Source organism: Podarcis bocagei, assembly GCF_964188305.1.
Source record: "Podarcis bocagei genome assembly, chromosome: 2".
NCBI lineage: Eukaryota > Metazoa > Chordata > Lepidosauria > Squamata > Lacertidae > Podarcis > Podarcis bocagei.
In genome coordinates, this window is record NC_138126.1 from 24,636,134 (window position 1) to 24,662,030 (window position 25,897).

At 47.4% G+C, this 25,897-nt stretch overlaps 1 protein-coding gene across 3 annotated transcripts; it reads left to right on the forward strand.

Moving 5' to 3' along the window:
* The first annotated feature begins 583 nt into the window (after nucleotides 1–583).
* Nucleotides 584–24,192, forward strand: LOC308580953 (SRSF protein kinase 3-like). 3 transcript variants are annotated; one of them, XM_081183294.1, is made up of 12 exons: nucleotides 584–1,056; nucleotides 6,161–6,267; nucleotides 7,813–7,921; nucleotides 8,260–8,347; nucleotides 8,959–9,045; nucleotides 10,550–10,657; nucleotides 12,900–13,062; nucleotides 13,920–14,005; nucleotides 16,126–16,236; nucleotides 18,174–18,240; nucleotides 18,332–18,424; nucleotides 22,528–24,192. In XM_081183294.1, the coding sequence occupies exons 2-12, from the start codon at nucleotides 6,222–6,224 to the stop codon at nucleotides 22,710–22,712; spliced, it is 1,143 nt and encodes a 380-aa protein (XP_081039420.1). In that variant the 5' UTR covers nucleotides 584–1,056; nucleotides 6,161–6,221; the 3' UTR covers nucleotides 22,713–24,192. The 3 variants fall into 3 exon arrangements, with proteins under 3 accessions (XP_081039420.1, XP_081039421.1, XP_081039419.1); XM_081183295.1 differs by having other exon boundaries at nucleotides 12,909–13,062; nucleotides 16,126–16,233; nucleotides 18,171–18,240; XM_081183293.1 differs by having other exon boundaries at nucleotides 16,126–16,233; nucleotides 18,171–18,240; nucleotides 22,528–23,829.
* The last annotated feature ends 1,705 nt before the right edge of the window (nucleotides 24,193–25,897 follow it).

Genomic DNA, 25,897 nt, shown 5'->3' on the forward strand with positions numbered 1-25,897 from the left:
TTGGCGAGGCTCATTTAACAACAACAAGAAACTGAGCCTTTCGTGGCATTGGCCCAGTCCTGTGGAACACCCTGCCAATTGAGATTCAGCAGGTTCCTTCTGTGCTAACTTCTAAGTGCCTCCTGGAAACATTTCTATTCTGCCAGGTCTAGGCAGGCAATTAAGAACACATCTTTCCATAACAGCTGATTTCTGTTATTAAATGTTTTTTTATTATATGGTTTCTGTTGCTGTAAGCCTTTTTTGTGTGTGTGACAGCGGTATACGAATACTCTTATAAATAAGGTAGCATGTATCGGTAATCTATAATTTCATTCGTATACAGTGGTACCTCGGGTTACATACACTTCAGGTTACATACGCTTCAGGTTACAGACTCCGCTAACCCAGAAATAGTACCTTGGGTTAAGAACTTTGCTTCAGGATGAGAACGGAAATTGCACAGCGGCGGCGGGAGGCCCTATTAGCTAAAGTGGTGCTTCAGGTTAAGAACAGTTTCAGGTTAAGAACAGACCTCCAGAACGAATCAAGTTCTTAACCAGAGGTACCACTGTAATCTGGAAATGAAAAGCACTGCTCTTCTACGTATAGGTCTGCGTTTTGCACAATGCAAAAGTTTGCATTTCCATCTCTGCAATCGGTCACTGCTGATCTATAAATATACACCCTGGAGATTCCGGGTTTTGCTGGGCAGAGATGGAGCCAGGAAAGTATTAGAGAGCATAGCAGGAAGCTATTCCAACAGGTGTAGGGTTGAAAAGGGATGGTAAAATGAGACCCTCCCAGCTGTCCCGGGGCCCGTGAACTGTTTCGAAGCACCGTGTGTTTCCACAGACTTCAGTGCGATCCAATCCCGACCCTCTATCCTCACCACAGCTATGCTGGGGGACTTGGGATGCCCCCTCCCCCCGCCTCCTTTCCAGCAACAGGGACTAAAAAGGGAAGCACTGGGAGCTGGTTGGTCGAGTCTCCGCAGAGCTCAGAAGCCTGCAAGCTGCCTTTCCCCGGGCGAGTCCGGAACGATTTGGGCTGCTTAAGTCCTGAACCGCAACGAAGGTAAATTTCATGCATTTTTAGGTAGGGATTATATACGCACGTCACTGTTGTTTGGCTCTGTAATTTTGCAAAGGGCATAGAAAGCAGGGGGAGGAAGTCCTGTGAGTGTTCAGAAACTCCCAGCTTGTGCACTGCTCTTGATCTCCACACTCTTATATCACTAGCCAATGAAACTTTTAGATTGAATTGTAGAGTTGGAAGGGACCCTGAGAGTCATCTAGTCCAACCCCCGGGGATGCAGGAATCTCACCTAAAGCATCCCTGATAGATGGCCATCCAACCGCTGCATAAAAACCTCCAAGGAAGGAGAGTCCACAGACCTCCCACTGTCGAACAGCTCTTACTGTCAGAAAGTTCTTCCTGATGTTTGAATACACTGGTACCTTGGGTTACAGACGCTTCAGGTTACAGACTCCGCTAACCCGGAAACAGTACCTCGGGTTAAGAACTTTGCTTCAGGATGAGAACAGAAATCGTGCTCCGGCAGCGCGGCAGCAGTGGGAGGCTCCATTAGCTAAAGTGGTACCTCAGGTTAAGATCAGTTTCCGGTTAAGAACAGACCTCTGGAATGAATTAAGTACTTAACCCAAGGTACCACTGTACTAGGGACACGGGTGGTGCTGTGGGTTAAACCACAGAGCCTAGGACTTGCTGATCAAAAGGTCGGCAGTTCAAATCCCCACAACGGGGTGAGCTCCCATTGCTCGGTCTCAGCTCCTGCCAACCTAGCAGTTTGAAATCACGTCAAAGTGCAAGTAGATAAATAGATACCACTCCAGCGGGAAGGTAAACAGTGTTTCCGTGCACTGCTCTGGTTCGCCAGAAGCGGCTTAGTCATGCTGGCCACATGACCTGGAAGCTGGACGCCGGCTCCCTCGGCCAATAAAGTGAGATGAGCGCCACAACCCCAGAGTCGGCCACGACTGGACCTAATGGTCAGGGGTCCCTTTACCTTTACCTTTACTATTGTACTTGTCTTGAAAGAAAGGAGCATCCACAAACAAGCAGTGTTGGAAGGGTCAACACTTCCAACAGGTTGGTTTTTTGCAGGGGGGGAAATGCCCACATGACTATTAATGGGAAAGCTTTTTAGTTCTGCAGAACTCTTCATCAAGCTAGATGGTAAGTAAAGCGGGAAAGGGGAGGAGAGGAGGAAGAAAGCTGACCAGTGGTGTCGGTTATGAACACGAGGTTGATTTGATTGCTGTGCTACCAGACAGCCTGAACTGGAATAATTCTAACATTCACCTTGGACCAGATCTGTGCTCACATTGCAACTGCTAAAAAGATTTTTCTACATGACGGACGCGCAGGGCTTCATCCTCCCAAAGGCTCTTGAACCATTTGAACTGTGCAACTTCAACGTGCGAAACCGTGAACGTGCGAGAACAGCCTCTCCTTTCTGCTCGCCTGGGGAAGGTGATCTGAGAGCTCCCAGCAGAAGGCCAGGCTAGCCTTTCAGCAGGGAAGCTTCTCTGGGCCTTTCCTTCCAATCCTCACTAATCCCATCTGAAAATCCAAGGAAGGGCAGCCAGGAAGCTGAGCGCTCAGTCTGGCCTCGGTCCAGCTCAGTGGAGTGCAGAAAGCAGAACGGGCATAGCTGCCAAGCCCAGGCCCAGTGCAGCCCCCCTGAAATAATCTCTGCCACGACCCTATCAGAAATGCTAGGAATTCTCCTGCCAGGCCAACTCTCAGAATTCAAGGAGGCAGGAGCCCAGGAGGATTGGGAAGTCGTAACAGCTGGGGAAGAGAGAGGGAAGGATGAGGCTCAGTACTCGGGGACTGCGGAGAGCCACTGCCAGTCAGTGTTGGTAGCAGCTCTGGGCTAGATGGGCCAATGGTATAAGGTGGCAGATACTCCCATCTCCTGCCGTCCTTCCACTTCCAGGTTCTGAACCAACAAGCTCCTGCTCAGAACCAACCGAATATTCCTCCTCCTCTTGTCCAATACAACCAGTGTTTCTGTTACGATAACCCAATAGGCTGCCAATATTTCTGCCAAATCGTTTTTATTGATTTTTCAAAATGTTAACGAATCAACTGCAAATTGAAACAAATTTAATACCATTTCCCCAAAAATTGGCTTCCCGCACTACGTTCTCGATGTGCCCATAATTTCCTCTTCTTGCTGCATTGTTTTCCCAGTTATTCCTAATTCGCATTCCATTCCCTATAATTAACCTTGTATTACATTTTTTTTTGTTATTTTTAACTTATTATCCTTAAGCATCAGTTATCATTATAATTTATTTCATTTCTGTACCGCTTTATATTTTAAAGAAAAAACTCAAAGCGGTTTACCGCATATTAAAACATCAATAAAACAATCCAGAATCAAACATTTCTGAAGAAAGTCAAATGTAGCGTATACAGTCAAAGCAACATAATTAACAGAAAACTAAAATATCTTAAAGATTTCAAAATAAAACATTACAGAGAAGGTCAACTACAGAATACAGTACATATTTAACATAAACAAAGTTAACCCAAAAAAATCTTAAACATTTCCCCCCCAAAAAATGCTAAGTGAAGTCAAATATAGAATGCACATTTAAAACAGCGTAATCAACGAGAATAAAAGATTATCATAAGCATGTCACAGTTGTTTGGCAGGCACAAAAAGATGGGGCAAAAGAATCCAATAGTTAGGGTTTGTTGTCAGGCATAGCGATGTCCCTCCAGTCTCACCAGCCGCCTCTTTCCACTTTCCAATTCTTGCACATACAATATTTTAACATTTCCGGTATCTACTCATCAAATTGTCAATCTACAATAAACCAATAATTATTATTTCTAAAGTCAATTTCCTTTCCTTCCTTCTGTGTGTATGGAAACCTAATACAGTGGTACCTCGGGTTACATACGCTTCAGGTTACAGACTCCGCTAACCCAGAAATAGTACCTCAGGTTAAGAACTTTGCTTCAGGATGAGAACAGAAATTGTGCTCCGGCGGCAGCAGGAGGCCCCATTAGCTAAAGTGATGCTTCAGGTTAAGAACACTTTCAGGTTAAGAACGGACCTCCGGAATGAATTAAGTACTTAACCCGAGGTACCACTGTAGTTCACTTTCACAAACGTTATTTCTGGGCCAGAACATACCTAGGAAGCTGCCTTTTGCCTCTCAAGCCCAATGTTGTCTCCTCTTGATGGCCATGGCTCTGTAGAGCCTTAGGCAGAGACTGTCCTATCACCTGCTCTCTGGTCCTTTTAACTAGAGGTATTGGGGATATTTGCATGCCTGCAACACATCCTCTCTACCAGTGCTTTTTTCCTACAAAGAGGTGCAAGAACGCCCACTTTTTTATGGATAATCGTCAAAGCTTTTTTTTAGGGGGGAGCCTTTTTTTAGGGGGATATGCAGCCCAAAGCCTTCGACACACAGTTCTGGGCACTTTGCCACTATATAGCTGCCAATACACTACAAAGAAGTGCCGGAACACACCAAAGAGGTGGTGGAACTGAATTCTGGTGAGTTCCAGCTGAAAAAGAACCCCGTTCTCTAGAAGAAGAGTTTGGATTTGATATCCCACTTTATCACTACCCTAAGGAGTCTCCAAGGGACGCAGGTGGCGCTGTGGGTTAAACCACAGAGCCTAGGACTTGCCAATCAGAAGGTCGGCGGTTCGAATCCCTGCGAAGGGGTGAGCTCCCGTTGCTTGGTCCCTGCTCCTGCCAAGCTAGCAGTTTGAAAGCACGTCAAAGTGCAAGTAGATAAATAGGTACCGCTCCGGCGGGAAGGTAAACGGCGTTTCCGTGCACTGCTCTGGTTCGCCAGAAGCGGCTTAGTCATGCTGGCCACATGACCCGGAAGCTGTACGCCGGCTCCCTCGGCCAATAAAGCGAGATGAGCGCCGCAACCCCAGAGTCGGCCACGACTGGACCTGATGGTCAGGGGTCCCTTTACCTTTACCTTTACCTTTACCTAAGAAGTCTCCAAGCAGCTAACAATCTCCTTTCCCTTCCTCCCCCACAACAAACACTCTGTGAGCTGAAATAAAAAAATTCCTTCCAGTAGCACCTTAAAGACCAACTAAGTTAGTTCTTGGTATGAGCTTTCATGTGCATGCACACTTCTTCAGATACACTGAAACAGAAGTTGCCAGACCCTTCTATATAGTGAGAAGGTGGGGAGGGGTATTACTCAGAAGGGTGGTGGGAATGGGAGATTGGCAGATAGCTGAGATGAGCCTGTTGACGACTCTTAATGACTGTAATAGGTCTTACAGGAAAAGGCAAGGGGTGAGAAGGTGAGAAATGGCTTAGTCATGTATAATGAGATAAGAATCCAATGTCTTTGTTCAGACCAGGTCTCTCCATGGTTTTAAGTTTGGTAATGAGTTGCAATTCAGCAGCTTATATAGAAGGGTCTGGCAACTTCTGTTTCAGTGTATCTGAAGAAGTGTGCATGCACACGAAAGCTCATACCAAGAACTAACTTAGTTGGTCTTTAAGGTGCTACTGGAAGGAATTTTTTTATTTTGACTATGGCAGACCAACACGGCTACCTATCTGTATCTGTATCTGTGAGCTGAGTGAGGCTGAGAAACCTCAGAGAAGTGTGACTAGCCCAAGGTCACCCAGCAGCTGCATGTGGAGGAGCGGGGAAGTGAACCCAGTTCACCAGATTATGAGTCCATTGCTCCTAACCACTACGCCACACTGGCTCTCTTCCCCAAATGCACTGTTTAATCAGATGAGCTGCAGCAACAACACAGACCAAGTTAATTGTGTGGGTTCTTTCAGGCCTCTCCTAAACAGATCAAAACTGGCACGTGCATTTCTCAAGACAACACATCTATTGACTTCAGGTTTTCCTCACGCAATTGGTCCAGATCTTTAAAGCAGGGACAGGGAATCTGTGGTTATCCAGATGTTCTTGGGCTCCAGTTCCCATCATCCCTGATCATTGGCCTTGTTGGGCATCGGAGTCCTACGACCTCTGCAGATTCCCCCTCTCTGTGCTGTGGAACTGCAGAATTCCTCTGAATTATCACCTGACAAAAGTGGTCTTTGCAGTGATGGCTTAAGGCAGAGTTCTGTTCAGTTAGCTTGCAGCTTGAGGAGTAACAGTTGACTCTGGAATAAAAATGTTTCTGCCCTTAGATGTGAAGCCTCCTCAACCCCAGAGAATTCTGAGCATCCTTGAGAGAGCTGCACACCTGCTATGGATGGGTGTGAGTGGCAGGAGGAGGCCTTGGCCTCCTGCGCAGGTGAGTTGGGTGGCAGGCACGCGTCTTGCACCAAGCTGCCTCATTTAATTTCTTTGTGACATTTAGCAACCCTCAAGAACCAGCATCCAGCAAAAGGTTATCCAGAAAGCTTTATAGATGAGGGAAGATTTCTGGCTGCTAGTCAGATGGGCAAATGGATCCAAAAAAGTCAGGGAACATAGACTGCGTGGAAGGGACCCCAATGGTCATCCAGTCCACCCCCCTGTGAATTGTAGCTGAAGAATACAGGTTGGTCTCCTTTGGGGGTAGCTATCCTGTGGCCCTCCCAGATGTTGTTCAACTCCAACCCCATTATCCCTTGGCACTGGCCGGGCTGGCTGTGGCTGATGGGAGAGGAAGTCCAGCAATAGCAAGAGGGCCACAGGTGAGCCACTCCACAATGTCCAAATTGGCCTTCCCCAAGATGGACTGTCCACAGCTCCTATCGGTCCCAGACACATGACTGCACACCAGCTATTGCCATAGTTGTCAACTTTCAGATTTGAAAATAAGGGATCAGCAGCCTCAAAAATAAGGGATCAGCAGCCTCACCTATCCCGGGGACAGTCTATGGCAGGGGTCTGCAACCTTTAAGACAAAAAGAGCCACTTGGACCCGTTTCCGAAGGGGGGGAAAACTGGGAGCCGCAAAACCATTGCGACATTTAAAACAAATATATCTCCGGAGCCGCAATCTGACAGCGGGCGGGAAGGTGATGTCAGGACAGTGCGTGACTAACGCACGCACCGCCCCCATGCGACGTCACAGCCAGTACAGCGCCTGCCACAGTGGGGAGTTTCGGGGCGCACAATGCGCCTCCTCCCCTCGCTAGTATCCGCCCCGGAGCCGCGGCAAAGGTGTAAAAGAGCCACATGCAGCTCCGGAGCCGCGGGTTGCAGACCCCTGGTCTATGGGATATCTAACAATCCGGGATAGCAGCAGGAAGCAGCGGGAAACGGCGCTGGAATAAGGGAATTTCCTGCAAAAAAAGGGAAGGTTGACAGCTATGGCTATTGCTCCTAGCAGGGGGAAAAGAAGCTGGTCACAATTTTATAAAAACCAGCTTTTCTACCAGCAAAGGAGCCAGCATCACCAAACAGCTGTTGCAAGTATTCTTCTTGAATTTTCCCCACCCCAAGTTGAACTATTAATTAAAAACTAATCTGTTGCTAGAAAAGTAATTTTCCTTTGGCACCATGCATATCTGGGCTGCTGCCCTATCGGCACCCTATTTTCTCTATTTTTTTGGGGGGGGGGGAGGTACAGAAATAGCTATTTCTTTGTCTTTCCATAAATCATACCCTGCTTACTGGAATGGGAGAATATAGGTGTAATATATAAGATTGGGATGTTTTCACCAGATTGCATAGTCCGCTATGCCTCTATGAACAGAATTGCAGGGAATCTCTCAAATACTTACCATCAGAGGCTTCACACCTTCCACTGTTCAGCCTTGGAAGATTTATACTATTGGTGTGACCTGCAAAGCCTAAGTCTCTTGGTGTCTTTCATTAACGCCTGTTCATCCTCCCTCCCTTTGTGCAGAAGGTTACTATCCCGTGAGGAAAGGAGAGGTGTTCAATGGAAGGTACCACGTAGCGCAGAATCTCGGGTGCGGCTACTTCTCGACAGTCTGGCTTTGCCAAGACTTGGGGTGAGTAAACAAAAACGGCCTGCTCCTAACTGCAGAAGCCAGTCATGTGGTAGGAACACATTCTGTTGGCTGAGGAAGGGCTGTGTTTTCATCTGGCCTTTCCTGAAAGGATCTCAGGGCAGTAAACACAAGGCCCCTCCTGTCATTTACTCCTCACAACAACCTTGCAAAGTAGGCTGCTATATCCGTGGGGGGTTGGGAAAGGAGTACCTGGTCAATGATCTTCTGCCAACCGGGTGGAGAGGTTTGAACCCATCTTTGAAACAGCTGGAAGAGGGCTGCAAAACAGTTCGGAGCCCAGAGATGTTCTCGCTCTCAATCTATGCATCTTCTTTCAGGAAGAAGAGGTGCGTAGCTGTCAAAGTGCCCAAGGGTGGGGAAGATTTTGCTGAGGCAGCCTTGGATGAAGTCACGCTCCTTCGCTGCGTAGGTAACAAACCGCCAGTTGGGGGACTGGTGGCCCATTGGGGTGTAAGGCAGGAGGCCAACAGTAGGTGGCAACAGAGCTGATGGCAGACAGAGCCAACCCGAACCAGTTGTGTTTCATCCTCTCCCCTGCTGAGTGCTACAAGGGGCAACGCTGAGACGAGAGAGAGGGAAGCTGTTAGCTAGTACCACCCTCTGGACTGATAAACTAAGAAGGCTGATAGGTAGAGGCTGGAAGAGCACTCAGCTTGTTGGGACAAGTGCCCTGTTCACCCTCCTGGACTAGCCTCCACTGCAAATCACCTCTTTTCTTCGAAAGCCCCTGAAGGTTATGACCCTTGAGATGCATATTTTTAGGGCACACCTAAAAAAATATTGCAAGCTGTATTAAACTGTTTTTAACACTGTGTTTTTAATCATGGTAACCAGCCCTGGGAGCTTAAGATGAAATGTGTATAATTAATACTAGTACTACTAATGATGCCATTCCTACGTTAATGGCCCATTTCAAACACAGTTGGTACCTCCCCTAATCGCAAGCCATCCGGAGACTGTCGAAGGCCTCATAATAGTAATTTGTGCACGTTTTTTATTTATTTATATTTCTGCAGGTGAACAGCAAGAGGAGGAAAGACCAAGGCAGCGACCGTGTCATCCACTTCCTGGACGATTTCAAAATGATTGGAGACAATGGCTTCCATATCCTTTGGTTGGTAGATAATGCACCACAAGGGCACAAAAAGCTGGACAGGGCATTGCTATTAAACAAAGTTGGACATTTCCACTGATATTGTACTAAGCTGCTGTCCTGACACACCCAGCTGTCCTTAACGGAATTCGCTATAATCATCATCATCATTACAGTCAAACCTCGGTTCCCAAACGCCTCTGTTTTGGAACGTTTTGGCTCCCAAACGCCGAAAACCCAGAAGTAAGTGTTCCGGTTTTCAAACATTTTTCGGAAGCCGAATGTCCGACGTAGCTTCCGCTTTAGTACAGGAAGCTCCTGCAGCCAATATGAAGCCGTGCCTCGGTTGTCAAACATTTCGGAAGCCGAATAGCCTTCCGGAATAGATTACGTTCAACAACCGAGGTTTGACTTTACTGTATATGCCGCCCATCTGACTGGGTGCCTCAGACACTCTGGGCGGCTTCCACCAAATTAAAAACATTAAGCACAGTGAAACATCAAACATTAAAAACTTCCCTATACAGAGCTGCCTTCAGTTGTCTTCTAAAAGTCAGGTAGTTGTTTATTTCCTTGACATCTGATGGGAGGGCGTTCCACAGGGTGGGTGCCACTACCGAGAAGGCCCCTTTGCCTGGTTCCCTATAACCTCATTTCTCACAGTGAGGGAACCGCCAGAAGGCCCTTAATGCTGGACCTCAGTGTCCAGGCCGAATGATGGGGGTGGAGGCTCTCCTTCTGGTATACTGAGCCGAAACCATTTAGGGCTTTAAAGGTCAGCACCAACACTTTGATTTGTGCTCAGAAACATACTGGGAGCCAATGAAGATCTTTTAGGACTAGTCTTATATTGTTCCTGGCAGCCACTTCTGAATTAATTGCAGTTTCTGGGTCATCTTCAAAGGTAGCCCCACGTAGAGCGCATTGCAGTAGTCCAAGCGGGAGATAACTAGAGCATGTACCACTCTGGCGAGACAGTCTGTGGGCAGGTAGGGTCTTAGCCTGCGTACCAGATGGAGCTGATAAACAGCTGCCCTGGACACAGAATTGACCTGTGCCTCCATGGACAGCTGTGAGTCCAAAATGACTCCCAGGCTGCGCACCTGGTCCTTCAGGGGCACAGTTACCCCATTCAGGACCAAGGAATCCCCCACACCAACCCGCCCCCTGTCCCCCAAAAACAGTACTTCTGTCTTGTCAGGGTTCAACTTCAATCCATTAACCGCCATCCATCCTCCAACTGCCTCCAGGCACTCACACAGGACCTTCACCGCCTTCACTGGTTCTGATTTAAAGGAGAGGTAGAGCTGGGTATCATCTGCATACTGGTGAACACCCAGCCCAAACCCCCTGATGATCTCTCCCAGTTAACTGTCCTTGTGGGAGACAGTTCTCAGGAAGCTATTTCTCACATCCTCTACTCCCTCTGCATGAGACTTTGGGGAGCCGCCAATGGAGTGAACCGAATTCCAGCAGTTTCCCAGTTACTGGATCCCTGACAATATCTCCTCCCACATGTGTGCTTAGTGTTTGAGCTGCTGGGGCCTTCTCTGCAGTCTCTGCTGAGCAGCCAAGGAGTCCAGGGCCTCCCGTTACCCTTTGTGAAGAAAGTCACACAACAGGTAAGTAAGTACAGGATTACATGGAGAGCTGAGCCAGGCTGTGTTAGGGCCGGCCAAGATGCACCAAGGCAGTTGCTGTGGGGATGTTTTTCAGGTGACAGTAGCAGCAAAGGATGCACTGGGTGGGGAACTCTTCGTGGCCCTGGCCTCACCAAAATCCATGCATGCTCAATATAAATTAATGCATCTTCCCATTCAGATGTATGGGCAGCGTCGGCTGGTTCTCATTGGGATTGGTAGGGAGCCTGACAGCAGGTGGCGCCACAGCCAACAACAGCTCCAGTCATAAAAAGGTAAAGGTAAAGGACCCCTGATAGTTAAGTCCAGTTGCGGACGACTCGGGGGTTGTGGCGCTCATCTCGCTTTACAGGCTGAGGGAGCCAGCGTTTGTCCGCAGACAGTTTTTCCAGGTCATGTGGCCAGCATGCCTAAGCCGCTTGTGGCGCAACGGAACACTAAAACCAGAGCAGCGCACGGAAATGCCATTTACCTTCCTGTTGGAGTGGTACCTATTTATCTACTTGCACTTTTTGGCGTGCTTTCGAACTGCTATCCTCCCTGCTAAGTCATACAAGGGCAACACTGAAAATGAGGAAGGTGACAGGCAGCGCGGAGGGAAGGATGACACAGGTGGGACTGTGACCCAAATGTCCCCATGGAGCAGCCTCCACGGATGCTGGGGAAGTTTCTCCCTTTGCATAAAACCCTGGAGGCCTGCAGAAGAGGCTGCTAGAGTCCCTGGCACATCCCCCTCCCGGGTCACGTGCAACATTGGTAAGCAACCCTGGCACCTAAGTGTTTCTGCGCATGTGCAGAATTTTCTTCCGGAATAAGAGACTTCACAAGGCCAATCCGGAGGTCTCCCATACTTCCTGCCAATCACAGGCGGTCAATGCTATACCCTCCTTTTCCTTCCTGAGGTGTGAGCACATCCAGTCCATGACAGATTTTTCTTAAGGCTAAGACCTACCCGTACTGTAGCGGCAAATTCAGAAGTGCAGGGCCTCTTCATGACAGCCACAGCCACACACCCTTCTAAGATGATACAATACAGTCATACCTCTTGTTACGTTTGCTTCAGGTTAAATCTTTTCGGGTTGCGTCCCATGGCGACACGGAAGTACCAAAAAGGTTTACTTCTGGGTTTCGCTGCTCGCGCATGCATGGACGCTCAAAATGATGTCGCACGCATGCGCAGAAGTGGTGAATCGCAACCCGTCAGACGCACAGATGCGGGTTGCGTTCTGCTCATGTTGCGAACCGGGCTCTGGAATGGATCCCGTTTGCAACCAGAAGTACGGCTGTAATCTTTTAATTATACAATAATAATACTCACGGATGCATTGCAACGACCAATGCAAATCTCAAGGTGTTGCCTTTTAGCTACTTCTGTTTATTTTCTGTGCACATACATGGCAACTGATTTGGAGATACTCTTTCGGAGTGACTCGCGTTTTGTACATTACGGAGTTTGCACAGCATTCCCTTGAAACAGAAGCCCCTTGTGTTCCTTGTTGTTGTTTGTTGTCGTTTAGTCGTGTCCAACTCTTCGTGACCCCATGGACCAGATCATGCCAGGCACTCCTGTCTTCCACTGCCTCTCACAGTTTGGTCAAACTCATGCTGGTAGCTTCAAGAACACTGTCCAACCATCTCGTCCTCGGTCGTCCCCTTCTCCTTGTGCCCTCCATGTTTCCCAACATCAGGGTCTTTTCCAGGGAGTCTTCTCTTCTCATGAGGTGGCCAAAGTATTGGAGCCTCAGCTTCACGATCTGTCCTTCCAGTGAGCACTCATGGCTGATTTCCTTAAGAATGGATAGGTTTGATCTTCTTGCAGTCCATGGGACTCTCAAGAGTCTCCTCCAGCACCATAATTCAAAAGCATCAATTCTTCGGCAATCAGCCTTCTTTATGGTCCAGTTTTGGAGCATACAAAGCAACTTCACTCCATGTTCTTTCCACATGCCTTCTCCAGAGTGACCCCAGAAGCCGATCCTCCTTGGCTGACTCACCTTCCCTTTGACCCTGATGAGTCCCAGTCAGATCGGACGGCTCTAGGGTGCTGGAGACAGGGGCCCTGCTGCAGAAATAGATAGGGGTCTTCAATCTCCATACCCCCATGCCTCTGAGCCCCGCTCCCAACTCTGGAGTTTCTCCTTTATGCTCTTCAATACCGCAAAAATATAAAGTGCAGTACACATTGAGCAGCTTTGGGCCACTAATTGCCTCTGCTTTGCGGCAGGTTCTCCAGGGCTTGCATTTCTTGCACAAGGAGTGCCGCATCATCCATGCAGACATCAAACCGGAGAACATCCTGCTCTGCGTGGCGGAAGGGAGCCTGCAGGCGCTTCTCCACAAGGTGGCTTTCCAGGAACACGGCGCAGGAGCCGAGCCCAAGAGGCCAGGTACGCCGTGCAGGAGAAAAGGCCGCAGAGTTTGTTTGGAAGGGTAGAGCACGTCCACCCAGGAACTCGGAGGAATCCCTCTTTGGGCACTTCACGCCAGGGGTGGGGAACAATTTTTCTTAGATCAAGGGCTGCAGCCACTTGTGGGATAACTTCTGGAGCCACACGCTGGCAGTGGGCAGGGCCTAGGGTTGCCAACTCAGGAGACGGAGGTTAATTGGGAGAGGGTGGCAATGCCTATGCCATGCCCTCCAGCATTTCTCTAATGAAACTAGGGACATCCTATTCAATAATAATAATAATAATAATAATAATAATAATAATAATAATAATAATAATAATTTTATTACTTATACCCTGTCCATCTGATTGGGTTGCCTCAGCCACTCTGGGCAGCTTCCAACCTATACAAAAACATAGCAAAACATTAAACATTTTTAAAAAATCTTCCCTATACAGGGCTGCCTTCTAAAGGTTGCATAGTTACTTATCTCCTTGTCTCGGGGGGTCGCATGACTCCATACCCTCCAACGGTTATCTGATGAAAACAGGGACATCCCAAGGAAAAGCAAGACTTTCTGGGATCAAATCAGAAACCAGGACAGCTTCTGAAAATCTGAGACTGTCTCTGGAATATAGGGACACTTGGAGGGTCTGCTGTGCTATAATTTGCAGCTTTCTCCTGCCGGGCTGAAGCTTGCAAGATACATTTACAGTCTTCTTTCAGAATTGGTTTCCGTCGGGATGAGATGTCACACTGCTGCTGTTGGATCAGGGCTGGTGTGAAATACAGGTGCAATAAGGGATATATAACCTATCGCCTCCAGAGCTTATTTCCTTGTGTTTGTTCCGTCCAGAGGAGGACGTGGCTGCTGCCCTAGATTGCTGCAACCTCATGAAATTGGGAGTGAAAATTGCAGACCTGGGAAGCGCATGCTGGACGGTGAGTCTATGACAGCACACCCACCCATCCCTTTTCTGCCATCGTTGCTTGTTAGTACATTGCTCTCCCTTGAAGTTCACCAGGGAGGGCATCACCCCATGACTGGCTAGTTAATCTTTTTGACAAGACTGCCACAGGTAGTAGAGATGGAGGGGAAATCTGTCAGTTCACACTTAAAGGTGAACACACCCAATTTGCACGTTCCACAACAACGCTCAAACTGAAGCAAAGATTGCTTCAAAATTTGCGCTTCTCCGAATCTTGTGCAGTTTTCCAGCCAAGTCATGTGTACCCCCGCCAAAAAAAATGCGTATATTAGTGTCAAGCGTGCATAAAAGTTCATAGAGACAATAATGTACAAAAGTGCATTGTATTTCAGGAAATTGCTTGCAAAAAAAAAAGTATATTGGGGAATAACTTCACAGGAATGTGTGTGTAGGAGAAACGCATATAAAAATGCTGAGGACTTTTTAATGAGGAGCTTCCTTTTTTTAAAAAAATCACAAACTACTATGGGAACTGGGAAAAATAATACATTTTTATTCAATCTTCAATTTAAAAAATCCAATTACAATTGGAAAAATGAGAAACTAAAATTTGGCAGAGGTACCTGTCCCCTTGCCACAAGCCACAAGAACAAAACACAAGAGCTTTCTGCCCTAGGCTGTGCTGTGGGTGGTTTTCCCCTGGTCTTTTAAGCTGGGGGAAAGGCAGCAGTGAACATAGGGACAGGTGTGAATATGTAATAAAAGCCCTGCTGGCTCTGTCTAAATACCCCTCTAGTCCAGCATTCCCTTTCGCCCAGTGGACTATCAGATGCCACCAAGTTGAGCAGGAAGGCAGCGCCATAGCTCAGTCAACAGAGCATAAAACTCTTAATCTCAGGGCTGTGGGTTTGAGTCCCACATGGGGCCAAAGATTCCTACATTGCAGGGGGTCGGACGAGATGACCCCCATGTTCCCTTCCAACCCCACAATTCTATTATTATGATTCTAAGCAGTGCTTTTTTCTGGGGGATGCAGGGGGGGTTACACATACCCCCCTAAACATTTTGTAAATCTAAGTTTGGCCTCATTGAGGGACAGTACAGTGGTACCTTGAGTTAGACACTTCGGGTTACATACGCTTCAGGTTACAGACTCCGCTAACCCAGAAATAGTACCTCAGGTTAAGAACTTTGCTTCAGGATGAGAACAGAAATCATGAGGCGGCAGTGGGAGGCCCCATTGGCTAAAGTGTTACCTCAGGTTAAGAACAGTTTCAGGTTTAGAACGGACCTCCAGAACGAATTAAGTTCTTAACCCAAGGTACCACTGTATTTCAATATGAGTAGGAAAATGAGAGTACCCCTAAACATTTTTTAGAGGGGGAAAGCACTGATTCTAAGGCAAAAGACCTCTCCATCTGTTGTTGCCCCCCAAACTGCTATATATGGATGTATACCTCCTCTGAACAGTACAATCCTAACCATGTCCTACTGACTGCAGTGGGGCTTACTCCCAGGTCTGCATTCTTAATAATAATAAACATTCTCCTAAACCAAAAAGCCCCGGACACTTCAGTTTTTCAAAGCCTCGCAGGGAAGATTCTTTGAGCCCCTTTGACTCTCCCATGGCCATGCTTGCAGGCCTTCCTTATGCGCCCGCTTGACTGCTTCGATTGGCGGAAATGGCACTGCCGCAGCTGCCGCAGAACACCCGTTCCACATTTGTAAGAACCCATTTGCTTAGAGTGGCCCTTTGGAACTCCCTGCCTGTTGATAATCAAGCAGGCACCTTCGCTGGATTATTTCCAGCACCTGCTAAAAACGTTCTTCTTTTGGTGCTTAGAAAAGCTGGTGTGAATTTTAATCTGCTTTAGTCTTTTAACCTCTTGTGTCTTTTAACACATTGCAATCCTTTCCTGGTCTTACGGTTTTATCTGTTTGTAAATCAAGGGTGGTTTTGTTTTTCTTTTTTGCTATCAAGCAGTGTTTAAATCTTATGAAATGAATCAACAAATAAAATAATCCTGCCCAGTGTTATTCCCTTAAGGATCTGCTGCTGTTTTAGGCCGCCTTAAACCAAAAGTGCATTTGGGCCATCCACTCTCACTCAGCCCGTTGTCCCTTCTGTTCCAGTACAAGCCCTTCTCCAAGAAGATCCAGACCCAGCCCTACAGAGCCCTGGAGGTCCTCCTCGGATTAGATTACGGCACCCCAGCGGATATCTGGAGCACAGCGTGCCTGGTAAGGAATTGTTATGTACTGAAGTTCTCACCCTGGGCCAGCCGGGGGATACTGTAGATAGTTTTCACTCAGGTCCACGTATGCAAATAAGGGATCGAAAGTGACGTTCAGTGATTGGATAGCTACAGAAAGTGGTTACTGTTGCGTTGTAGTGGAGCCCTATATAAGCAGGCTGGCTGAACCCTTCAGTTCAGTTCTGTTCTGGCCTGTGAATAAACAAGAGCTGTTTGAGGAATTGCTGTGTTGTCTGATATGTTCACCCCCAACTTAACAGGAATGTTCCTTCAGCAATGGCACTGCTGCTGCTGCTGCTGCTTCTTGCCTTTAGAATCCAAACCATCTATTCATATGCACTGATAGCCTTGGGGCTCCTCCTAATGCCCTTTCTGCTCAGCGTTCATCCTAATCTGTTTGCACAAATCTTAATCAGTGTTTATGATTATGTCCACCCTTTATTGAGCATTTGTTCCTGTTTGTTTCTGGAGTGGTTGAGCAGTCATCCTGCCTTTACCCCGATTTGCTTGCGGGGTGTTTACAAGTCTTCCTATTCACCATTCATTCACCCCACACTTTGCAATGCATTTCTTAATCGTTCTGCAAGCTGCAAAAAAGGTGCACTTTATCTGTGGATTTGTTGTGCCGAGGTGACGGAGCGCTTCAATCCACTTTAAATGTGCAACCCTAAATTTATGGCATGCGCTGGAATCCCTCCTGTAAAATAGTCTGGAGGCACCTTTGGGATTGAGCATAGCTGGATTTCACCCTAGACCCCTGCGTGTCTCACCCTTTTGTCTCTACTTCTTGTGAAAATGTTTCAGAGATGTAAGATGGATATTTTAATATTTATAGTCCTTCGGATCAAACTGCTAAGTGTATTGTAAAAACAAAAATATTTACAGTGGTACCTTGGGTTACAGATGCTTCAGGTTACATACTGTCAGGGGCTCAGGGACAGAGGCACAGGGGAGAGAGGAGATGGAGAGCGAAGGGGAAGGATCTGAGGGCAGCATAGGGGAGTATGACAGTGACCCGAGAGATTCCATGAGCTTCTCCAGCGAATCAGAAGATTCCCAGAAGGAGGCGCCGATGGTCAGGGCAAGGGGGGCCAGCGGGGACTCCCAAAGCAGCAGCTGGAGATCAGGGCCAGCTTCCCCACCAGAGCGTAGTGGGGGGGAGGAGTCCCAAGTGTCAGGACCAGCGGCTCCTCCAGCAGGGAGAGAAGATGAGTCTAGACTGACCACGCCTCTATCGGAGAGTGGGGGAACGGAGGGGAGGTCAAGTCCAGCTAGCCTTCCCGAAGGGGGAAGCAGTGACAGGAGCAGTGTAACGGTCAGGAGGAAGGTTACCGGCTGGGCGCACGCGCCAAGTTCAAATGTACAGGCGCGCGGGACAGCAGAAAGCCCGGATCGGGAACCAGGTCCTAAAGCCCGCCAGAAGCAGGGAGAAGACTCAGGGGAATCAGCATCAGAAGAGTCTAGGAAGGGCGAGACCCCAGCTGACAGGCGGACCCAGAGGAGGAAAGAGCAGAGGAAGAGGTGGAGCAAGGCTAGGGTCTTAAACTGGTGTCTGTGGGGAGACAAACTGAACTTCAATAAAGACTTTTGTATATAACAACGATCTGGCGTTGGTCCTTTGTGAGCTGGGACCTTGGGCAGCTCTGACACATACGCTTCAGGTTACAGACTCCGCTAACCCAGAAATAGTACCTCGGGTTAAGAACTTTGCTTCAGGATGAGAACAGAAATCGTGCTCTGGCAGCGCGGCAGCAGCAGGAGGCCCCATTAGCTAAAGTGGTGCTTCAGGTTAAGAACAGTTTCAGATTAAGAACAGACCTCCGGAACGAATTAAGTACTTAACCCGAGGTACCACTGTACTGACTATACGAATTGGCTCGAAGTGGACTTACTCGGGTTGTGTGTGTGTGTGTCATCCTGCAGGCTTTTGAACTGGCCACCGGAGACCGTCTCTTTGATCCCCAGGCTGGGCAGTATTTTTCCAGAGATGATGGTAGGTCAGAGTCCAGCCTGTCTTCTTAAACTCCATTTGCTAGGAGAAACTGTACAGTAAAGCATCTAACTTTGCTTCCCCCCCATTTCAGATCACGTGGTTCGGATCATCGAGCTCCTGGGCAGAATCCCACCTAAAGTTGCTTTGTTCTGGAAGCGGGCGACAACATTCTTCAACAGGCAAGGTGAGACTGCGGGAGTTGGAGATAAGAGTAGAGGTCCAGAGGGAGGAGTTGGCGGGGAGTCAGAAGGCCTGTTACTATTTCTGCGGGGAGCTTTTCAGAAGTCTTCTCACCTTGAGTGCTGGTTGAGCCAATCAGAGTGAAAAGGGGTAAGTCAGTCACAGAGGATTGGCTCCTAGAGTCGTTTTGGAAGAACACGAAGGAGTAGTTAGATAATTAGATAATGTATTACGGTCAAGGACCAGCTCACATAACATAACACAATAAAAACAGCGTTCATAAAGATAAAATATACAATTGGAACAGATTGCAGCAATAGCTCATGAGTTAAAATTGAGATATATACATACACCCGTACAACTGAGATTTGGGCTACCATAAAAAATTGGCCCTGGGGCACTCCAAAGGGCAACTTCAGCATTTCCCTAGTAAGCTATTTTATTCTGGAGGATGATCTGTGCCTACAAATCTGGGCACAGAATCTGGCTACTAGTCAGGTCGTCTTATGATCTTTGCCGAAGAGGAAAGAATTAATTTTTAAAAAACATAATTTTTATTAACAGGCCAATCCAATCACATTATTTCCAAATCATATTACTTCCAAATTATACAGCCAGATGTTTTAATTTTGTTGGGGGTACCCTTACATCAAGCTCTGAACGAGAATCAAAACATCACTTCTATTACTGCTTTTATCAAACAGTTCTATCCAGATCTGTCCAGATAGCCTTTATTACTTCTTCATCTTCTTATTGTTATCATGTATTCTTTTCTTTGCAATCTCTGATAGTCTTTGCAAGCAGGTTAGGAACAAACAACATCTGCGTGGATTTTGCACACTCCAAAAGTCATATCTCATAAGGACAGCCGGCTATTCCTCCCCTTCTTCAAAAAATTTATCCTCGGTCCGTCCTGTTAATTTTCCCAAGCTTGCCACATATATCACAAAGGGGCTCTGCCAGGTTATCACCTTCAATCCATCATTTACATTCCAACGACCCTGGTCCTCCTCCCCTCGTCTTTCTTCGACAAGCCTGTCTTAACAAGACGCCATTAAAAACTGCGTCATAGAATTTTTCCTCCGCACTCCATATTTACCAGTCCTCTCTTCCACCGATAATTCACACAGCTCTTAAATTCTTGCTTGTGATTAGTAAAAGGCGACGATTTGTCTTTCTGGGGTGGAGGTTTATAAATACTCACATGAGGGAAAGAAAATAAAAGTTTTTTCCTCCACCCCCCTCTTTTTTTCGCTCCACACATACCAGTCTCGTTATGGTGGTTCATCGCTTGATTTATTTGTCTCCTTCCGTCGCTCCAAACACAGAGATGCATTAATCAGCAGCCTTATCTCTCGAACTTTGCTTGATGTAAGTGCTTCAGCTTCATTCCAATTATATATTTCCAATTATATTTTCGAGCTGAAGTGATTGGAGATAGCGTCAGGAAGCGCCGAACCCACCGAGGGCTGATGCCAAATGTCCTACACCCCCTTCTTTCGAATCCGGGGGTGCATTGTGGACGTCGCTGGCAAGGCTGTCCCCCCCATATCCTTGGGGGGGGGTAGGAAGGCTGCATACTTCCCATAGCAGCCTCTTTATTACCTTGTGTGGGTCGGAGAGATGTTATTGTCGGCCGTCTTCCAATGCGCCACCTGGTGGCCCCCCGAAAAGGAGAGAATTAAGTTTAGACTTGTCTGAATGATCGGTGAGCCTCTTCAGCAAAGGATCGATGGTGTCTCTACGCATCTCAACATAAAAAGGACATATAAAAAATATATGTTCGAGGCTTCCTATTTCCCCTAATGGGCAGGCCCAAAGTCTCGAAGGAGTAGTTATTTATCCTCCAAAGCTAGGAATTTAGAAGCACTCAAAACACAAGGTGCTTCAATTTTCAAGTGAAAAAGTGTGAAAGTTAATGTTAAGTACAGTGGAACTTCCAAGTAAAAAACCAACCTAAGTAACTCCTAAAGAAGATACTGCAGCACTCCATATCATTTGCCCATGGACGGGCAAAGTGTTGGTGCAGACCTCTAAAGCTTTAAACGGCCTCAGCTCAGTATACCTGAAGGAGCGTCTCCACCCCCATCGTTTGGCCTGGACCCTGATGTCGAGCTCTGAGGGCCTTCTGGAAGTTCCCTCCCTGCGAGAAGTGAAGCTACAGGGAACCAGGCAGAGGGCCTTCTCGGTAGTGGCGCCTGCCCTGTGGAACACCCTCCCACCAGATGTCAAGGAAATAAACAACTATCTGACTTTTAGAAGACATCTGAAGGCAGCCCCGTTTAGGGAAGCTTTTAATGTTTGTTCTGCTTTTAATGTTCTGTTGAAAGCCACCCAGAGTGGCTGGGGAAACCCAGCCCAGTGGGCAGGGTAGAAATGGTAAAATTATTTAATTGTTATTATCATTATTATGCACAGAAAATAGTAGATCTAGCTGAAAGGCAACACATGGCTACCTGCCGTGATGTTTGCAATGCGTGCCTAATTTTAAGATGATTGTATTATCCTGGAGGGACGCGGGGGGCGCTGTGGGTAAAACCACAGCGCCTAGGACTTGCCGATCGTATGGTCGGCGGTTCGAATCCCCAGGGCGGGGTGAGCTCCCGTCTTTCGGTCCCAGCTCCTGCCCACCTAGCAGTTCGAAAGCACCCCTAGGTGCAAGTAGATAAATAGGGACCCCTTACCAGCAGGAAGGTAAACGGCGTTTCCGTGTGCTGCGCTGGCTCGCCAGATGCAGCTTCGTCACGCTGGCCACGTGACCCGGAAGTGTCTTCGGACAGCACTGGCTCCCGGCCTCTTAAGCGAGATGGGTGCGCAACCCCAGAGTCGGTCACGACTGGCCCGTACAGGCAGGGGTACCTTTACCTTTACCTATTATCCTGGAAGGTTGTATCATTTTAGAAGGGGTTGTGGCTGTCATGAAGGGACTTTTCGCTTCTGAATTTGGCCCTACGCTGTTGCATAGGAAGCAGTGCAAATGCAGAGGATTGCCTTTGCACAGCCAGGCCCAAGTCTGGTGTGAAATTCTGCACTTGCCTGGTGCAATTGCCAAAGATAAGTTTGTAAAGGAAAGATGCAAGAGCCTCATCCACAGCTGCCAGCTCCAGGGCACCCACAACGCAGGAGTCCAATGCAACTTCCGTTTTTTTGCGAGGCCTCAGAAGCGGCGCTGCACCACTGATGCAACATGACGTCATGGGCACCCATAATCTTGGCCTGACGGAAGCCAGCCATCACAAATGGCGCAGTTTAGCATAAAATAAAGACACAGAGAGCCAGCAATATTTTCAGGATGGTATGAGCAGCTCTTTTTGAACTTCTCCCCTCTCTGGTATCTTTTATTATCCTTTTTTCTCTCCTGTCGCATGGCCGTTTGCCAATGTCTCACGTTACCTACATCCGGTCATGGCTTTAACCCACCCATCGCCATATAAGGTTATGCACTTAATACACTGCAAGGCACAGACATGCAGGTCACCGAGGTCAGCGAGGCACCAGGTGGCGCTACAAGCCTTTGCCATGACTTCATGGCTCCCACATTGGCCCAAGTCAGTGTCCCTTTGTGGCGATCACACAGGGCCCCCGAACGTTTGACGGTCTATTGACCCTGTGCCACCACTGTGATTGCCTCTTCGCTGCCACCAACCCGTTTCTCTCGGGTACATACGGAGTCCAGACAGTTGTTAACATTAACAAATAATCAAGTTTATTTTTAAATGCAGGAACAAGCTTATGGTTTCAGTTAATTTTTCTTGTCAGTTTCTTAAATCTTAGTTCCTAACAACTTCAGACTGATTATTCCCAACTATCTATCTGACTCCACCTGACAATTCCTCTCACTCTCTCACAATACAACTCTACCAACCCACACCGAATCCTCCCTCTTCCTTCTTCAACTCCCAAACCTCAACTGACTTTCAAAACCTCCCACTCTAACTTTTACTCCTCCCTTGCATTCTCACTGGCCAATCACATCACACTCATTTAACCCTTTCCTTATGACCCATCCTAGGAGGCAAACGCCACACTCTGTCCTTGTCCGCACGAGGAATCTAACAGGTTTCCAGAACATGACTGCGGCTACTTTTTCCCTCTCTCTTTTGGCAGGTGCTCTCCTGAGGATGTCCTGGCTGTCTCCCTACGACCTCTACCATATCCTCACGGATAAATACAGCTGGCCCAAGCATCAGGCATCTCCGCTTGCCAGTTTTCTCCTGCCTATGCTGGAATATGCCCCAGAAAGGAGGGCAGCAGCTGACAAATGCCTTCAGCACCCTTGGCTCAATACCTAGTACAGGCTTGGTCTGATCCTGCTGCTCTCTCCGCCAGGATGGTTTAGAAATAGGACATGCTCACAAAGGAATCTTAGGGGCAGACTAGGCATGAATTAAATTAAAGTGCATGGGTTTTTCTGTTATGTAAGCAAGCAGGGGTCTCACGGACAAGGGAACACGGGGAGTACAGCGCTGGGATTTTTCTCGGAGTGGGAGCGATGACCTCATTTACAGGAGAGGCAGGGTAACTGACAGGCTCTCCTTGCTCTGGGAAAGTGAATGAGGTGATAACGAGGCTTTCAAGTTTCACTAGAGCACAGAGGGAGTCAGAAGTTGAGAGCAGCTTATGTAATAGATTGACACCTGCTTAAAACAACAACAACTCCTTGGGGGTGTGGCTGTCTAGGGGCTGTCACAATGAGCTACTGAACTTCAACAGCCCCGGCCTCTAAGCACCCCGGGACCATACAATAGTTCAACTATTTCACTCCCTGCCAAATCGAACACAAAACAACTCTCCAAAGCTGCTATTTGCATCCCTTGGAATGCAAGTGGATCCTTTGGAGGGGCAAATTTAGCTGGGAGAGAGAATTTAATTCTTCCCACCCTCACGAGTCCCAGATCTGCTTATGTAACCAAACACATGCACATTAATTGTATTGATGAAGTCAACATCATGCCTAGTCTGGCTGCCCTTCGTCTTGGATGGATGAGGCTCTTGAAGCCCGTCTCACAAGAGCAAATAGTCATGGTTTAACTCTGGATACGTCTCCTCTTAATCCACCTTGGCAAACCAGTTCTACAGGGTGAAGACCGGGGTAACGTAAGACAAAAGCTGCGTCCCTCCTCTGCCATGGGGTGAGCCTGGCTTCCGCCTGGCTTCCTCCTGGCTTCACAATGGAAATGACAGGTGTGTATGCCTGGATATTGGCCACACGCATCTCAGGCAAGCTGCTCACCTTAATTTCTCCACGTTTGCATTTATGCATTCGTGATATTTGCTGCCATGGTTTTAGAAGAGCAGATTTTTCTCTGGGGATTGGGATCCGGCTTCAGAGTGTCATCATGGATGGGCAAGCCAATCAGCATCAGGTACAGGTTAGGAGACCTTCTGCTCCAAACTTGCAGATATATATATCTATATACAGTGGTGCCTCGCAAGACGAAATTAATTCATTCCGCAAGTTTTGTCGTCTTGCAATTTTTTTCGTCTTGCGAAGCACGGTGTCGGGAAAGTTTTGGAAAAGCTTCAAAAATCACCAAAGTCTTTAAAAACCTCAAAAAAGGCTACCACACCGCATTCTATGAGTTGCTCCTCGAAGTCAAGTCGCAACTGTATTAACGGTGTTAAGAAAAAGGAAACAAACTTGCAAGACGTTTCCGTCTTGCGAAGCAAACCCATAGGGAAAATCGTCTTGCGAAGCAGCTCAAAAAACAAAAAACCCTTTCGTCTAGCGAGTTTTTTGTCTTGTGAGGCATTCGTCTTGCGAGGTACCACTGTATTGCAGAACTGCAGCAGAGAGAGGAAGGAGACGCTTGTGCGGATGATTCCTAGGGTGGCCGCATATACATCACCCAAAAAGAGACAGCAGAGATTTGCATTAGATCGGCATGTGCCAATTTGTATGTATAGATGCACATTTAGAAAATACCGTATTTTTTGCTCTATAAGACTTACTTTTTCCCTCCTAAAAAGTAAGGGGGAATGTGTGTGCGTCTTATGGAGCGAATGCAGGCTGCGCAGCTATCCCAGAAGCCAGAACAGCAAGAGGGATTGCTGCTTTCACTACGCAGCAATCCCTCTTGCCGTTCTGGCTTCTGAGATTCAGAATATTTTTTTTCTTGTTTTCCTCCTCCAAAAACTAGGTGCGTCTTGTGGTCTGGTGCATCTTATAGAGCGAAAAATACGGTAATTACTATCATTTAAATAGAACTGCAATACACCTCCCCGGCAGAGGAAAAGACTGTGGCGAGGTTACCTGTGTAACTGCTCAGTCTGTTATCTAGCTGGTGGAGAAACGTCAAGGCCTTTGCTCCCTTTTCTTACTGTTCTTTATCACTGAGCCAGACCTGGACTAGACCTTCATATAGAAGACTCCTTCAAATAGAGGATTGTCCTCTGTAAAGTAGGAGGCACAGTTGCCACTGGAGTGCTTTGGAAACGGAGGTTTCTCTGCTTTAGAAACATCATCTGGGTTCACCCAGTCCTTTCTGCGCCTGATGGTTTTGCAGGATTTTAAGCAGAAATCTTGAGAGTCTTGCACACTTCATACCTCATCCTGAGTTGGTTGGTGTGCCAATTCCACCCTCTTAATGTGAAATGGAGTGCCTAATAAGAACAAGCAGTAGTAACCTTTTCATGATGTTCCATCTATTTATCTAGATGAATGTTTCAGCCCATCCATTTCCCCGTGTTACAAAATTCAAGGCTGTTTCCCCCTCACCCACTTGTAAGAATTTTGTGAGCATGTGCACACCCCACCCCCTCCACTAGACACCTTTGTTGGTTTTTGAATTTTGAGGGATCTGTACCGCTTGATCTCACAGAGATGTCTTAAGGTCCTCCTACGCCACCTTTGATGTTGACACACCTCATCAGCAAAATTATTGTTTGCCTGTGTTCGTAGGGGCCCATGTATAACTTGATTTTTCATTAAAATGCAATTTTTAAAAAATACCGCAACCACAATGAATGGCCTGCTAATCTGAAGAAGACGGAACTGTGTGTATTCATGCAGGAAACAAGCAAAGAACAGAATGCAAACATACAGAAAAGATCATGACTGGTTTAAACAAAATAAAATTTAATGGAATTGTAGCAAAGGATGCATTGGTGTAAATATATGTAACTCTGGTTCCATACTTTCATTTTTTGTAAAATTGGCCAAAATTCTTAAACCGAACGGTTACATGCACAAAACTCCTCATGGTGTCCTCATGGTCAAGAGTCCTCCTTGTTGCTGCTGCTGCTGCTGCTGCAGCATGTGGAAAGGAGCCTAGGAAGCTGCCTTCTACTGAGTCAAACCCATCTTGTCATCCAGCTCAGGACTGTTGACACCAGTGTTCTTCAGCCTCATGTCTCCATATGTGGTTGGACTCCAACTCCCATCATTCCTGGCTCGTTTGGGAGTGATGGGAGTTGTAGTCCTACAACATCTGGAGACATGAGGTTGAAGAACACTGGTCTACGCTACTAGACTCTC